The 17,975-nt window shown below is 44.4% G+C and overlaps 1 protein-coding gene across 2 annotated transcripts in view; it reads right to left on the reverse strand.

Moving 5' to 3' along the window:
• The window catches only part of LOC147683834 (fetuin-B-like), a 184,597-nt gene that overhangs the window by 13,783 nt on the left and 152,839 nt on the right, over positions 1-17,975 (reverse strand). For both annotated transcript variants that reach the window (XM_086944233.1, XM_086944231.1), the window contains one exon: positions 16,404-16,511. In XM_086944233.1, the coding sequence (XP_086800359.1) occupies positions 16,404-16,511 (108 nt within the window). The remainder of the gene's footprint in view (positions 1-16,403; positions 16,512-17,975) is intronic.

The following is a 17,975-nucleotide window of genomic DNA, read 5'->3' on the forward strand; positions in this document are numbered from 1 at the left end:
TGTGGTCCTCGTTCCTTCTGAACAAAGTATGGCACTACTCTGTCTTTGGGGATGATGTTGGCTGAGGCGATTTACAACTATATCCGATGATTGAACAGCATCCCTATGGATTCTCTGTTCCCTCTTATAATATGAACAGAAGAGAAGGGGAAGGGCATGTGAACAATACCTGTTTAATGGAATCTAACATATCTCTCTGTATCACCCACAAGCAGCTTTACTGAGTACATAAAGTTAGTTCAATAAATATGAGACTGCACTCTGTACAGGAAGCTGCTCTGAGCATATGCATTTACTCATGATCATATGCAGCCTTACTGAGGCTCTGGGCCACAGGTATATAAAGGGCTAAACTGTGATCTGTGGCTAAGAATCCACATGTTGGCCTGCATTTGTTGAATATGTGCCTGAAGCTTGTATACCTCAATGTGGAAGTCATAAATATCAATATACAAAAATATGTTGTTCTTACTGACTGAATTCCACATATATTGATATTTTCTGGGAATTTTCTCTTGATACATTTTCGGAACGTTTAACCTTCCAACATTTATGGGGGGGGTAGTATTAGCTGCATATCAATGATTTCTGATTCCTCTTCAAACAGGATTTGGTAAGGATCAGAATGAAGGTTTGTCTGCTTCTTTCCTGTCTAAAATATCAGAACAATCACTAGTTCAGCAGGAAAGCAATGTACACTTCTACAGTTATTATCTTGAAGTTTGGAGTGCACATTGGTCCATTATTTCTCCTTTCATACCTGGACCATGACTCCAAGTGGGCGGGATGGTGATGAGGTATTTATTGCACCCAGTAAATATCAACAACATCAGGTGGAGTCCTTATCATATGCAGTAAATTCTTTTGTTCTTGAGGAAGAGAAGCTGTGGACGACCTCAGAGGAAGTCTCCGGACAGTTACCCTTTCTTTTTCAGGAGGTGAAACCAACAGAAAATCCATGTTAAAAAAGGATTTTCTGAAGGGATAAGCATACCAATGTGGGGAGATAGGGGAAATCTGATCTGAACTTGCTAAAATTATTACTTCAAGCTCAAATAAATGTCAGACTAAGGTTCCTTTATTGATTAATAAACAGTGTGGTGCAGTCTTCCTATGCAAATTATGTAACTCAAGTTAAAGTACTAGGAATTTCATCATTCTTTACTAATCACTGAATGAAACTAGAAATCAATAAATGCAAAGTGTATAGTTCAGGCCGGCTAGTACCCGTCATCCAAAATTATGGTGTCTATGTTTCCTTATAACTCTTGCCAGTGAAGGCTACATTTGTACCCTTTTTCAGATCCAACATCATCTATTTGAAACCTGGACTTAACATGGTTGAGTCCCAGATCAGCTAGGCTTCCAAGAACAGTAATAAATTAAGCAATTTTCTGGCATGTGTTATACTATACCCAGGCATTCTGTATTGAGTGCAGATGAAAATACTAAAAGTACTCATTTAGAATTTCATAGTATTTTTCAGGATCTACATGTCATACTCTGATCCAATGTATATTGATTGTTTAAGCTGTTTAATGCCCCTTTGTTATATTGTTATATCAGGAGTCCACTAGGATGACATACTAAGGAATACAAAAACTTGTTCCAGGATATACACAGCTGATGAGCACATAACAGGGGGAAATTGGTCCTGGGTTGCTTGGTTTCTGGTTCAGGGAGGATCTGGCTTGGCAGCTCAAGCTGGGTTGTTCCCATTGGAGCAGGGGCAAGACTGTTTGGCAAATAACTGAGTATAAACTGAGGTGGCAATGTGTGTGAAATAATGATGGACTGGGATGTGGCCCGACTAACTATCAGTGGCTGAGGTTAATTAAGGCATTCCATGCATCACTTTTAGTAAACTTTAGTATGTTGCCCTAAGTGGGACTGGTGTGCCCAGACATGGGTCCTGAGCACACTGTTTCTGGAACCAAGCTATACCCAGCTGATGAGCCCATAACAAAGGCTAAACTGGTCCTGGGTTGTTCATGTTCCGGTTCAGGGAGGGCCTGGCTTGGCAGTTCGGGCTGGACTATTATAATTAGGGCAGGGTTGAGGCAAATTTGAAAGTAGCTGGGTCCAAACTGAGGTGGCATGGTGTGCAAAATAACAATAGATTGGGATGCAGCCCAAGTCATTATCAGTGGCTGAGATTAATTCAGGAATTCCCCATCACTTTTTGTGTTCTTTAGTATGTCACTCCATGCGGAACAGGCATGCCCAGACATGGGTCCCTTGCACACTGTGTCCTTGAAACCAAGCTATACCCAGCTGATGAGCCCATAATCAGGGAAAAACTGGTCCTATGTTGCTTGGGCTCTGGTTCAGGGAGGACATGGCTTGGCTATTTGGGCTGGACTGTTCTAATTGGAACAAGGTTGAGACTGATTTGCATGTAGCTGTGCCCAAACTGAGGTGGCATGGTGAGCAAAATAACAATGGCATGAGATGCGGCCCCCAAGTAATTACCAGTGGCTGAGATTAATTCAAGTATTCCAGCCATCACTTTTAGTATGCTACTAAACAGCCATAGGGAAGGGTGCACTGTAATTAAAATGTTGACATGTACTTTTAAGTTTTATATTGTTGTAGTGAAAATCCCAAATTTGTTTTTCACTACTGTGAGGCCTGCCTCTCCCATTGGATAACATTGGGATATGTGATTATATTTAATAAGTGCTAACTTGTGATTGTGAGCAGGTAGGAAAGTAATATTTAGTGTCTGAGAAATTGTAATTTAAAATCCTCTTTAATGGTCTTTAAAGTGAGATTCAGGGACAGAAAATGCACCAACCATTTGGAATCCGCACTTGGACCGTACCTTAGTGAGTCCTGGCCCTCCAAGTGGTGGCTCCCTAGTCCTGAACCATTGGAGGTGCTGCTAAAAGTACCCAGATAGTCAAAACCCACAACTTGGGACTTGGAAAGTTTTTGCCTAAAAAGTGCTCTGAGAATCAGTAGGAGAGTGGGACCAACCTGTTCTTCTATCCGCCCAAGGTGCATTGCCCATCAGTCTCATTTTGAGGCAGCTACCACTATATTTCTCTCCACTGTAGCAAACCCTCCTCAGTGGCCACTTTCAGAAGGAGTATCCACATGGGACCCTTGTCATCTACAGTCTTACAGATTCATCTTGCTGGAGATCTTTGACTTCTAAAAGGTAACTTTGGCTAGGAGCTACCCAACAACAGTGCCTCCTCCTTGGACACTGCCAGCTGCATAGCCCAGCTGAACTTTATCTTCTAAGAAATATTTCTACAACATTTCCTCCAAGTCGACAGGTAAGTTGAGACCAGGCCCAACCCACTTTGTGTATCGGAAACATGCTCCATTGCAGTCGGCAAAAACTTTCAACTTTGCCCAGGTTTCACATGACATAATGTCCGCAGATGCCGCTTTGATCTATTAGGCGCTAATTTTTGCCATAAACTTTAGGATTTCATAGCTCCGATTCTACTGGTTAGAGTTTTGTAGTTTTAGTTTTAAATCATTTGTTAAAATGCATTCTATTTTTCAAAAAATTGGTGTAGGTTTTTTTTTGAGTTGTCACTTTATTGCTGGTTGTGTGCTGCATAAATACTTTACACATTGCCTCTGAGTTAAGCCTGACTGCTTCTGTGCCAAGATACCAGGGGATTTAGCGCAGGTTAATTTAGTGGCATTAGTAGTTCAACCTGTTGGGGATTGTAGCTGTTGCTTGTGAAGAGTTTCTAACCCTCCTAATAACCAAGAACCAGGAGACGGAAGCAAGATGGCGGTCGGCTAGGTGACCGTTACAGCTCGTAGCACCATGACTTGGTGGACCGGATACGGTTCAGTGACTTAATATCGAGGGACATAATATAGAATGCCCAAAATATCGACTCCAAAATATCGAAGGACAAAATAAATAATCCCTATCTACAAACAGGTAAGTACTAAAATATCGAATCGAAAATAAAGATTGCTAAAAATATAGTTAACTAAAATATCGAATTTTTTAAATATATTACAAATAATATAAAATTAATTAAATATTAAAAACAATTGAATAAAATATACTTAAAATAATGTAAAAATCTTAAAATATAAAAATAATAAATGTAATGTAAAAAAAAGTCGAGAATTTGTTGGATAGCGTAGGGGTAAAAATTACTATTCCCACTCCAGTGAGTGCAACATTAGAGAAAACGTTGGATAGCGTAGGGGTAAAAATTACTATTCCCACTCTAAAGAGTGCAACAGTGGGCAAAGCGTTGGCTACCGGGAGGGTAAAAATTACTAGTCCCACTCCAGAGAGTGCAACAGTAATGATAGCGTTGGATAGCAGGAGGGTAAAAATTACTATTCCCACTCCAGTGAGTGCAACAGTAGGGAAAACATTGGATAGCGTAGGGGTAAAAATTACTATTCCCACTCCAAAGAGTGCAACAGTAGGGAAAGCGTAGGATAGCGCGGGGAGGGGGTAAAAATTACTATTCCCACTCCAGAGAGTGCAACAGTAGGGAAAGCGTTGAATAGCACAGGGGTAAAAATTAATATTCCCACTCCAGTGAGTGCAACAGTAGGGAAAGCGTTGGATAGCGGAGAGGTAAAAATGACTATTCCCACTTCAGAGAGTGCAACAGTAGGGAAAGCATTGGATAGCAGGAGGGTAAAAATGACTATTCCCACTCCAGTGAGTGCAACAGTAGGGAAAGCGTTGGCTGGCGTAGGGGTAAAAATTACTATTACCACTCCAGTGAGTGCAACAGTAGGGAAAGCGTTGGATGTCGTAGGGGTAAAAATTACTATTCCCACTCCAGAGAGTGCAGCAGTAGGGAAAGTAATGATTTAATATTAAAATAAAATAAAATTCATTTTCAATACCAATAAAACATTTTTTTTAAATAATTACCAATTAATAAAAATTAATTACCAATTAAAAATGTAAAGACTAATTAATAAAAATGTATTACCAATTCATTATCAATACATATAAATACAAATAATTTGTAACTTTATTACAATTAAATCACTTCCCACCCTATTCCCCTATAAACCCACAACCCACTCCAAATAAATAAAATTAACATAATTATCAATTAATCAATTAATCAAAAATATTGACCAATTAATAAAAATTAATTACCAATTAATAAAAATTAATTACCAATAAACATGAATTATTAATCAATTAATTATCAATACATATGAATACAAATTAATATTTAATTTACTATAATTAAATTACTTCCCACCCTGTTCCCCTATAAACCCACAACCCACTGCAGAATTAAATTACGCAAACATTAAATTACATAACATTCATTACTTTAAAAAAATTAAACATACATTACAAAATTAATACATAATTTTAATACATATACTACCATACATAACACAAAAAAATGTGATTATACGGAAATCAATATTTTAAATTCGATATTATGGAATTCGATATTTCATACCCTAAATTCGATATTCTGGGCTGTCTATATTTTAGTAATTCGATATTCGGGGCTGTCTATATTTTTGATTCAATATTTTGGGGAGTCTATATTTTGGAATCGATATTTAGGGTGTTCACCCCCGATACAGATTTAAAGCGACTCATAGAAAGAAAATTATGCTTACCCCTATGATCCATGCTCAATGCCCTGCAGAAGGCGCTGGCAGAGTGGACAGATAATTGCCAGACAGAGTGCGAGATAGCTACAGGACAACAGGAACTGTTTTCTGCCTGTTGCAAACTGTGAACTGCCCTCACTCCACGGATTGTTCTGGATACCACTTACCAGGAATAATGAAGTCCAAACCAGCTCCTCCTAAAGCTCAAGGTAAAGGATCAGCGACCCCAGCGCATGGAGGCCGCTCCGTGACGGACCGCGCCTTCGCTGCAATGCGCCGCTCTGGTGCCGAGCCAAGTGCTGGAACACCGCGGCAGCCTGGACAATGTGCTCAGGGACTGAACCAGAACAAGAATGCCTTGGAGGGGAAGGGGAAGGGCAGAGCTACGCTCCAGCAGTGCCTCCACGGCCACACAGTAGTGGACCTGCTGAGGGGCGCGAAGAGGTGTGCTGGGTTCAGCAACTCAGGTACTATCCTGGATGCAGCCACCCCCAGTGTAAACGTGGTATCCGGCAGCACCAGGAGATCACTGGAGCAGCGCTAATGATGGTAATGATGGAGGCGGGGCAGCAGCAATTTTGCAGGTGACTGATGCTGCTGTGGGGAAGAATTGGAGTGAAGCGGAGATGGGTAGCTAGATAAACATCTACCCCCTAATTTGATTACTCAAAGCAAAGGAATGGAAAGGAGGTAACAAGTGGTATCAGGGAATTCCTCAAAAGAGGTATAAGAATATACACATACCCTTCAGTGTGCTTATGACTCTCTAGATGGGTTAGGGCTGCAGGCAGCACACCACAGAAAAGGAAATCCGGCGGGGAGAAAAGTGAATGACTCGGAAGATGCAGACTGTTTCTATTCTTTGTCGGATGGTACTTGTTCGGCAGATGAATCAATATCACTTACAGACGCCAGTGAAAGCTACACTAATGAGGTGGACTCCGCTGCAACTCTACGTAAAGCGCGCAGAAGATCAAAGCGAGCAGAGAAGGTGGCAAGCAAAAGAAAAGGAGGGCAAGAAGATCTAAAATTGGATTACTCTCTGGCTACTCAACTGGTGGGTGCTGCTGCAGGAAAAGTAGCTAAGGAATCTGAAGATAGTACTGTCTCAACGCTGGATGTCATCTTACAAACCATCATGTCACACCGTGGGGTGAAAAGGCAAGACAGTCGGCATTTGTAATCTGCTCTCTGTAAGATGCAAGGTACAGTGCTCAAAGTTGCTCAAATTTGCAACAATATCAGCGACCTTCTCACCGAGCTAGAGACGTGAACCAGAGCCTTGGAGGATGACATAGCAGCGTCCAGACACAAACAGAATCGCACGAGGCCAGATTGGTGGACATTCAATGGAAGTCAAAGAAACAAGAAAATCGACAGCATTGCAATAACCTGCACTTTCTGGGTGTCCCTGAGGGCAGAGAAGGTACAGACGTACGACTGTATATGATAAAACTGCTTGAAAGGGCATTTCCTGACCTGGAAGGTTGGAACTGGTCACAGGAAATTCAGCGTGCCCATTGAGTTCCCTTCAACTTGAAAAACCCAGCTGGGCAGACACTAAACCTAGGGCTATTCTGGTATATTTCAGAAACTATCTACTTCGACAAAATATCAGGGTAAAGGCTAGACCAGAAAGCAAGAGGAAGGTAGATGATGTTGCCTTCTTTGCAAGGCCATATCACAGTAGAAAGACGTTAGAGGTTGAGACAAATGATCGCTCCATTCCAAGCCAAGGGCGCCCAGGCATATCTGATGAACCCGGCCAAACTGTAAATAATAATAGGTGTTCGTACTTACTTCTATACTGCGTAGGTTAAAGCGAAGGAGGCTCTGGCAGAAATCAGGGAATAGGGGTGGCGAGGACTTGCTGCAAGGCAATATGACTGAAAATATAGGAATATAGGAATATGCCTTAAATGTAATTGTTGCGCTACAATAGAGGCTGGCAAGCGGGGCAGCGGTAAGCTGAATTTAAACAACTGTGACTGTGAGGAACTAACAGGGTCATTATGTGGTACAGAATATTTCTCATCCTAATCTTTTATTGCTTCTTCTTTACACTGTTATGTATGATTTCTGTAAGACCTTGACCTCGGTCACAGGCCTGCTCTCTCCCTGGCAGTGCCACTCGCTCCGTCACTGCCGCTGAGCCCCCAGCCTGGGTGTTCGAGGCTGATCTCCGCCCGCTCTTTTGCCGCCTGCCACATTGCGGTATTTGCTTGATACTTGACCCCTGATCGTACTGCTTTATTGTTTGACCCCTGATTGTTCCGTTTTTTTCTGTTTTCCCTTCTGCCCTTTGCTGTGCTTCTCCTTATTTCTCTTCTTGTGCTGTTGTGCCCTCCACCCACTCTCTTGTCCGCCTGCTGCATCGCTGTATTTACCTTGATACTTGACCCTTGATTGTACTGTTTTATTTTTTTACCCCTGATTGTACTGTTTTATTTTTTTCATTGTGTCCATTGCTGTGCTTCATCTCCCTTCTTGTGCATTGTTGTGTTTTGCTCCCCCTCACTGTATGCTTCACTGTACCACTCTCCCTCGCTGTTCCCTTCTCCCTGATTCCCACCGAGCTGACCTCCGGCCCCTCCACCCTGCCCTCACCCATTTACTGCCTCCCAGGTGAGCGTCCCTCCCCTCCCCTACATATGCAGACCAGCAGGCGCGCCGAAGGCGTGCCTAATGCAAGCCTGTATGCGCCCGTCCGTGACACGACTATGACCAGTGCCACAAAGCCTTGCTCCACCATGCCCTGCCACTACGACTCCGCCACCCTCCACGCACTCAATCGTGGAAGACAAACCAACTGCGAAAGATCCTCGCCAAACACCACCCACAGGCAGTTCTCGTGCAGATCCTGCTGTAGATCCTTCACCATTGACAAATCCCCCACCACCACCGAAAGCCCGCCCGATGCACGCACTGCCGAAACCCTGACATGCATCCTCCTTGACCTAACCTCCCTGCACTCACACGCCATCGAGATCTGGGACCTGATCTACACCCTCTCACCCGACATCGCCTTCTTCACCGAAACTTGGACCAACACCACCTCAGGCCCGACATCGCCACAGCCATCCTCGTTGGCTACAAGATCTAGAGAAAGGAACACCCCCTCCACCCAGGAGGAGGATTGACCATCCCACACAAGACCCACCTCCGACTCCCCACCTCCAGCACAAGTGACCCCTATTCCACCACAGAACACCTTCACTTCCAGATCGAGACCAGCCCCAGGACCACTCTACGCGGCACAATCATCTACAGACCGCCGGGACCTCACACCCAGTCCACAACCACCATCACTGAGCTCACCGCACCCCACGCCATCACCTTCACAGACTACATTCTACTAGGAGACCTCAACTTCCACCTCCACAACAGCAACAACCCCGACTCTACCCCCCTCCTCGACAGCCTCGCCAACCTCGGACTAAAGCAGCTGGCAACACACCCACACACAGAGCTGGACACACCTTCGACCTCATCTTCACAGGAGGACCCAACATCAGATTCAGCTACACCTCCCAGCCCCACTGGACAGATCACCACTGCGTTCATTTCACCTTCAACACCACCACAGCACCCAAGCCCGCCCAGCGACTGCCACAAAGGAACTGGAGCAATATCACAGAGGAGCACCTCAACAGTACCCCCTCCAAGACCCCCCAGCGCCACGACCGCCACCAACTCCGCAGCCAAAGAATTTCACCGCTGGACCTCCGGCTGCTCTGACAAGTTTGCACCCCTCCGCCACCCCGCCAAACAATGCCCGCTGAAGGTCGCCTGGTTCACCACAGAACTCCAAGAAACCAGGCGCTCCTGCAGACGCCTAGAGAAAACCAGGCGAAACAAGAAAATCCCAGAAGTACAGGACAACCACAGGACCGCCGTGAAGGAATACAACCAGTGCATAAGAGATACCAAACGGACCTTCGTAAGAGACAAAGTCCAGGCCAACACGACCAACGCCAAGGAACTGTTCAATGTCATACAGCAGTTCACCAAACCCCCCAGCGAAGCCACTGATGTCACACCCTCCCAGGAACTCTGGGACATGCTCAGCTCCTACCTTCATCCTAAGATCCAGGCCCTCTACGAGAACTTCAGCGAACAGACACCGGACACCACCCGCCACTCCGCCACCGCAGACAAACCTACCATCACGACCTGGAATCCTGCCACCATCTAACTCATCACCACGACCATGAAGAAAACCCACTCAGGGGCCCCAACAGACCCCTGCCCAGTGCACATATTCCAGGAGGCCGCCACCGCCATCGCACCCGAATTAGGATGGACCATCAACACTTCCCTCAGATCCAGCATCTTCCCAGACAACTGGAAGAGGGCAGGGGTCAAACCCCTCCTCAAGAAGCCAACAGCCGACCCAACTGACCTGAAGAACTACCGGCCCATCCCTCTCCTCCCCTTGGCGGCCAAAGTCACCAAGAGACTTGTGAACGCCCAGCTGACTGCCTTCATCGAAGAGAACTCCATCCTAGATGCTTCACAATCTAGATTCTACAGCAACCACAGCATCAAGACAGCCCTCCTTGCCGCCACGAACGACATCCGCACACTACTCGACCAGGGACATACCGCGTCCCTCATCCTCCTAGACCTCTCTGCAGCCTTCAACACTGTCTCCCATCGCATGCTCACAGCCAGACTTCACGATGCGGGAATGCAAGAAGCCACCCTCAACTGGTTCCAATCCTTCCTCTCCGGCAGAACCCAGAGGATCAGACCCCCCCCTTCCTCGCCTAACCCACTGACATTAACTGCGGAGTACCCCAAGGATCGTCGCTCAGCCCAACACTTTTCAACATCTACATGACCCCCCTCGCCGCCATCATCAGACAGCATGGGCTCAGCATAGTATTCTATGCCGACGACACTCAGCATATCCTCTCGCTCTCAAAGAACCCCGAAGACACCAGACTCTGTTTCCACGAAGGAATAAAGGACGTCGCAGCCTGGATGAAAGACAGTTGCCTGAAGCTCAACTCAGAGAAAACCGAGGTCCTCATCCTTGGCCCCTCCACCTCTGCCTGGGACAACACCTGGTGGCCCTCCGCCCTCAGGAAGCCACCCACCCCTACCAACCACGCACTAAACCTTGACATCATTCTCAACTCCTCCCTCTCCATGAACTGCCAGATCAATGCATTTGCCTCCACCAGTTTCAACTGCCTGTGCATCCTCCGAAAGACATTCAAATGGATCCCCCTGACTGCAGAAGGACCGTCACCTACTCACCCATCCCCAGCAGACTGGACTATGGCAACGCCCTATACTCCGGAATCAACAGAACTCTTCTACACAGACTCCAGACCATCCAGGACACCACAGCCAGACTCGTCCTTGGAACTCCACGTCACAAGCACATGACCCAACACCTACGAGAACTCCACTGCCTCCCCATTGAGAAGAGGGTCACCTTCCAGCTCCTCATCCACACCTACAAATCCCTCAACAACATCGGACCCAAATACCTCAACAAGAGAGTCTCCTTCCACGTACCCAAGAGGAACCTCTGCTCCGCTGACCTTGCCCTAGTGGAGGTCCCTCGCATTTGCAGACACAGAGCGGGCAGGAGATCTTTCTCCTACATTGCAGCCAAGACCTGAAATGAGCTCCCGGTGAACATCAGACTGTCACCTACACTGGACACTTTCAGGAAGGACCTCAAGACCTAGATCTTTGACAGATCCGGAGCTGCCCCTCCCCAGCGCCTTGAGACCCTCACAGGTGAGTAGCGCACTTTCAAGCACCCTGATTGATTGATTTTCAGCTTTCTCAATTGCTCTGTTTTATTTAGGATAGTAACGGGGGTTTCACTGATTATGGTGCTACGCTCACACATAGACCTACGGTCTGGAAGCTTCCACTGCGGAGGGAGAGCTAGGGGGGGGGGACTTGAGAGGTGGGTAGTTGGGTGGAGGGAGGAGCTAGGGTTGAGGGTCGGGAGGGAGGCTGGGTCAGAAGGGGCTGGGTATAGGCGTGGGTGGGCAGAAAATAAAGGGAAAAAAAGTCAGGAATAGGCAGAAGAAAAGAAAAAAAGGAAAAAAACTATTTGAAAATGTCAGCATGCTATGGTCTAGAAAGTTAAGCTCTGTAGACCAACATGGATAGACTTAAGATCTGCTCAGTTAACGTGGGGGGCTGAATGATAAGAATAAGAAGAGATAAAGTGTATGAAATACTAAGAGCTATTAACCCTGATGTAATTTGTCTACAGGAAACGCACATTCCCTCGGGTAACAAGGGCGTTTTTGAGATAAGGGGCTATGTCCTGGTGGTATGCTCTACTCAGACCTCCATGATCAGAGGGGTAGCTATATACACTAAACACTGCATCGGAATAGCTACACGGGCATAGGCTGATAAATGGGGGCGCTGGGTGATAGTCTCACTAGCCACTGGGTTGACAGTCGGGACTATATATGGGTCAAACCAGGATGATCCCAACGTCTGGGAAGAATTGGAAGTAGAGCTTGCCTCCTGGCCGGAACCTTTGATAGTCTGTGGTGACCTAAATATACATCTAGAGAGTACTAAAGCTCAGGCCCAGAAATATAGCGGGAGGAAACCTCAATTATTTAGGGCACTGACTACATTTAGAGATAGCAATGGGCTGCTAGATGTTTGGACGGAAAAAAACTCAAGCGATCCTGGATATACCTATTTTTCTCACCCCCATCGGAAGGATGTATGTTTGGATTACTTTCTAGCCTTAAGTAAACTACTAGATGAGGTAGAGATTAGAAAAATTCCACAACTTTTTTCCGACCACAATCCGCTTCTGCTTGATGTTACAGGGCAAGGGAGAGCTAAGAAGCAGAGCTGTTGGTCATTTGATAAGAAACTGATTGCAAATGAAGGGTTCCATACACACATGAAACAAGGAAATTTTTGATACAAAAAGATATAGTCCTTGCATAGGATAGTATTGGACACCTTTAAAGCTGGTCTGAAAGGTGAAGTTATCAGCTATGTGGGACAACATCGGAAGCATCAGATGGATGAGGTCAACTCACTAATAGAGAGATTAGCTGAACTAGAGGCAGAGCATGTAAAGCTGATCAGCAAGGGTGCAGGATGACCTAATAAAGGACCACATGGTGAAACTAGCTATAATAAAGGCGAGGATCAACAGCTACTTTCAGGAAAGGGTGGCCCAAATCTACCAGGCATACAGGGGTGAGATGTATGAGTATGGCGAGACTTCAGGAAGACTACTTGCGCTATGCACGAGACAGAAAAGTGCCAGGAATAATATCGCTAAAATCAAGAGTAACAATGGTCAATATGTGACAGGGCCTGCGAAGATTATCAATGTCTTTGAGCAGTTTTATAGCAAGCTGTATGAAGCTGACGCTCTAGAAACAAACCTGACAGTCAAAGATGCTAGGTGGCCAGCATTAACAGAAATAGACGAAATAACACCTCAGGAGCTGGAAAGAAAAATAATTTACACTAGAAGCGGTTCAGGAGGCTATCGGATCTCTCCCCATGGGGAAAGCTGCCGACCTGGATAAGATCCCGTTTGAACTTTATAAAATACTCGCACACTAGGTTGCTCCAATTATGCATGATCTGTTCCTGGGTGTGCAGCATTGTGGGATCCCGCCCTCATCATGGCTGGGAACGGACGTGGTGATATTTCCTAAAATAGGTAAAACACCAAAACTGCCAGCATCTTATCGCCCTATCTAGCTTATGAACTCCGATGCCAAAGTCTATTCGAAAATTATATCTACGAGGATTCATAGCGACACTGGTATCACCGTGCAACATGGCTTTGTTCCAGGCAGGGGGACCACAGACCACATCAGGCGGGTCATTGCAATACTCAATGTAGCGGAAGCAAAAACTAGGGAGGTGGCTGTGGTCCTCCTGGATGCCGAAAAGGCCTTCAATCGGGTATCTTGACAATACCTCTGGGAGGCTCTGTCAGAGAGGGGGCTGAGCCCATGGCTAGTGACGGCTATTCAGGCCATGTATTACAAACAGTATGCCCAATTGCAGGTAATGGGCAATACATCAGGGAGGATTGAGATACTTAGAGGGACGCGACAGGGGTGCGCCTGCTCCCCAATCTTATTTGCCGTATATCTAGACCCCTTCCTCAATCAAATTATGCATAATCTCGCAATGAAACCAGTAATCAGCAAAGGGTATGACACCAAGATTTTAACATACGCAGATGACATTGCAATAATCACCACAGAACCAGATACGGCAATTAGGGAAATAGAAATATGGCTGAGGAATTTGGAAAGAAATCTGGGTACCTGTTGAATAAGGGGAAAACTCACATAATCTGTTCCTCCCAGTGCAATACACAAGATATCCGCAAAATCGATGCGGCCACATATTTAGGGGTAAATATAACATCTAATATGGATATTTTGTGGGCGATCAATATTGATCCAGTACTGGGGAAAATTAATTTGGAATTCAAACGATTAGATACGATACATCTTACAATTATAGGAAGAATTAATGTATTAAAAATGAAAAATGTCCCTAGAAATATTATATTTACTCCGGGCAATCCCACCGGAGATAGCAGAAGCCAATATAAATAAAATGAATGCTATGTTCTCCAGCTTTATTTGGGGTTACCAGAAGACACCACAAGCATTGAAAACTATGACCCTTCCTCGTGAACGAGGCGGATGGAGAGTCCTGAATATTGTATTTTACTACTGGGCCACCGCATTACAGCAGATGGGTACTTTCCTTTTATCAGGCCAGGCAAAAAAGAGGACTCTGGCTTACCCACAATATATCATATATCTATAGGGAGAGTGGCAGAAGGGCTCTTCCTTCGATAACTTGAACCAAGCTACTACAAAAAAACACAATTCAAGTGTGTTAAGGCAGCCTGGAAGATCTGGAAAAAGATCAGCAGATTGATGAAGATTTACTGGTATAACCCCATATGGTGCTCTTCTTTATTTCCAGAGGCACTGTATGATGGTATGGCTAGGAGCAGGGAGCAGGGAGGCATAGATAGGGTTGAAAGCTTGTTTCACAACACTGAGTACATTTAATTTGCAGGGCTCGTACAAAGATACAGAGTTAATATTAGCACACAGTTTAAGTATTTGCAGGTTCAGGGGTATATAAAAAGCCTCCCCAGAGGTTCTCTAAATCTGGATAAAATCTCATTGTTGGAAACTGTAAATCGCCATGGTAGCAGGATTGGAGAATACCATCAAGATCTAATCAAGATCCTCCTAGACGATATGGAAAAAACTGAAACGAAATTGGCAGAAAAGCTGGGCGATGGGGAGGTTGATCTGGACATGTCAATCAAATTGGGGATAAAGATTTTCCTATCAGCTAATTTAAAGGCTCAGCACTACAAAACCTTGTTTAATCTATATTATACACCGGCTAAACTATATGGGTGGGGGAAGAGGGAGAACGATAAGTACCCTAGATGTCAAACAGGTCCGGCAGACAGCATACATATGTTCTATTCTTGCATCAAACTCTGAATGCTGAAAGGAGGTATAGAGCACTTTTGGCTTCAGACAATTAACAAAGAAATTACTATTAGTCCATTCCTGATGCTTCTAGGATACAATTGACAGGCTAATCTAGATTCATCTCAAAGGGATTTTGTATTTATGACACTAGCTATAGCTCGGCTGTTGATCACTGCAGCATGGAAAGATGTACATCCACCCACATACCAGTTATGGCTTCATCGGCTAATAAATATTTGCTGGCAGGAAATTGCACTGTATAAATGCAAGGGCCGAAGAGCCAGGAAGAAGGGTATGAAGATATCAGAACCTTTGGTGTTATGGCGTAATAACAGAGGAGCTCAAGGTGAAACATGAGATAGTAGCTTGAGGGCATAATGTGGTTGATAAATCTAGGCAAATTCTACTTAACTTTAAAGTTATTAAAAAAAAGGGGGGATTTATGTAAATAACGATGAATTTAATGTAACTATTTAGGGAATTTGCTAGACAAATTGTAATATGAAGTGTCTGATGTATTATATTGCAGCTTCTCCTTAATATACAGTGTAAATAGTGTGTTTCTATTTTTTTACCTTCCTGACTTTTGAATAAAAAGTGCAGTAGTGTGGCTCACTGGTTAGAGGCGGCAGACCCGAGAGCAGAGGACGGCCCGGGACCAGGGTTCGATTCCCGACGCGGCAGGTTTCTGGACCAGGGTCAGCGGACTCGATAATTCTCTCGCCTCGGTGCCCACTCTGATCAGCGATCACACTCGGCAACTCTGGGCATAAGCTTGCCTCATCTGCACTAACGGCCCCACCAGACCGCCGGGGATGCCTGGTCTCACCCTGGAGATACCCATTAAGGGACCATCTCTCAGGGAAGCCAGGAAGGGTTTCGCAGCGGTCGAAGCGCGGAGATACTCCTCCGGGAGTCGATCCTAGCGCTATATAAACTTGCAATTAATTAATTAATAATAATAATTAACCTGAACCCAATTTCTCACACAGACTAAACAACAACCTATGCGCAATCAACATTTTAAAACTCTCTGATTCCAAATTAGTGCTCAAAATGATTTTATTAGGTGCTGTTGGGTGATCAGATTATATATTTGGCACCTGAGAGATATAGCAATTTGTCATGAAAATGTAGCAGAAAAATAATGACAATTTTAGCACTTTTTTTAGTGAAACCTCTTTCAAATATTACCAGCTATCCTAAAAGGGTAACATATAATATAATAGTATGAGATAAATTATACCTCTTGTGTAAATTAGCTATCATTTATAAGGACTGTATTTTGAATTCTGCACTTACAGCTTGTTCATCCTCGAGGAATTGACAGTCAGTAACATGAGTTTCTGATTTAGAGCAGTTTGTTTCTTTAATAACGATATCCACAAAATATGACGGACCAATCACCCACTGAAAAAGAACAAATACATTTGCCAGTGATATCAAAATGATGATAGATATCTGATACAGTTACCAAAATTAAAATGTTTATCATGCATATTACATACAATTTATGACAGTGCATGTAACCACATTATACCTTCTGCATTAGTGAGAAAATAAATTTCCCTTATTTCACTGTGAAATTACGGTACCTATTCAACATCTATTATGAGAAGGACCAGTAGAGCTGCTGTAGTGAAAGGCAAATTTCCGTCAAAATTATATGCCCCACATTTAAGTTTCCTATAACTAAATCACAAACCCTCCATTGTTTCTCAAAATATGTCGAGCCAACAGGATAATTCAGAGAGGTAAGTGCAGATCACTGAGGGGCCAATTATAGGTCTGGCAGTCCTTGGACCGCGAGACTCGTGGTGGGGTGGCAGTACGACCCTAGTAGTCATGCCGCCTCGAACCGCCAACACCACCAGAGAACCGCCGTTCCCTGGTGGAGGTGCTGCGGTTCAGAGACATCTGCTGTGGAAACACTAAAGGAATCACCCACCAATGACTAAAAAAGTCATAATGCGGCAAGGGATTCTCACACAGGTTTTGTGATACAGCAAAAGGGCGGTCCTGCCACCACACCGTCAAAATCGTAATCGGCCCCTTAATGTTAATGTGTCAAGTGTTTCATAAAAACAGGCCATGGTGTTTGTTGTTCCTGACAGACTGATCATGCCAGCTTTGTTACAATTAGTTATCTTTAGAGGTATCTAAAAATAATGCCATTGTAACTTTCAGCATCAATATACCCTTCATACCAGAGACAGAATATTCAGTTGTGTTGACCCCTTTTAACAATTAATTCACTCTTAGGGCCTCATTATAATTGGCCTGTGAAACATGAGAGATTTTCCCTTACAAAAGTTACTGATACCAGGGGTACCGGTGATTCAGGGAGTGGATAAAATCCAACCCTTTACAAGTTGGACCCTGAGATCCACTAAGGAATCCGGAATTATTAGACAATTTGGTATTTCTAGGTTTGTTTCCCACACAAAATTCTCATTTTTGTGCTTGATTTTGACCCACGCTTTGGCTACCTTCAGAAGCCGAAATCTCGGTATGAAAGATTCACAGTGTTCTTACAATTCTGATGGGGCTGGTAACTGCTGCCACCAGGCCCATAGGAATTAAGAGGTCACTTGAAATAAGGTCCTTAATGGTTAAGATATTGTTGACCCCAGAAAGGACAATGTTCATAAGTGGTTAAAAAGTGTCTTTGATATTTAACACAATGAGATAACAGCAACTGGGAGATTTAAAGCCTATCTTCTCAATGCCCATACAGCTATAAAACACTAAATAATTTCACATGTGTAATCTGTTTCTAGTACACAATCATGAATTGCTAGGTATCTGTAAATCCTGGGTCATGCCTCTATGTAATCCTAAAATTTGTGGCCTTGTTTCCCCTTTTAACAGACT

This window comes from Lissotriton vulgaris, chromosome 11 (genome assembly GCF_964263255.1).
Source record: "Lissotriton vulgaris chromosome 11, aLisVul1.2, whole genome shotgun sequence".
NCBI classification, from domain to species: Eukaryota; Metazoa; Chordata; class Amphibia; order Caudata; family Salamandridae; genus Lissotriton; species Lissotriton vulgaris.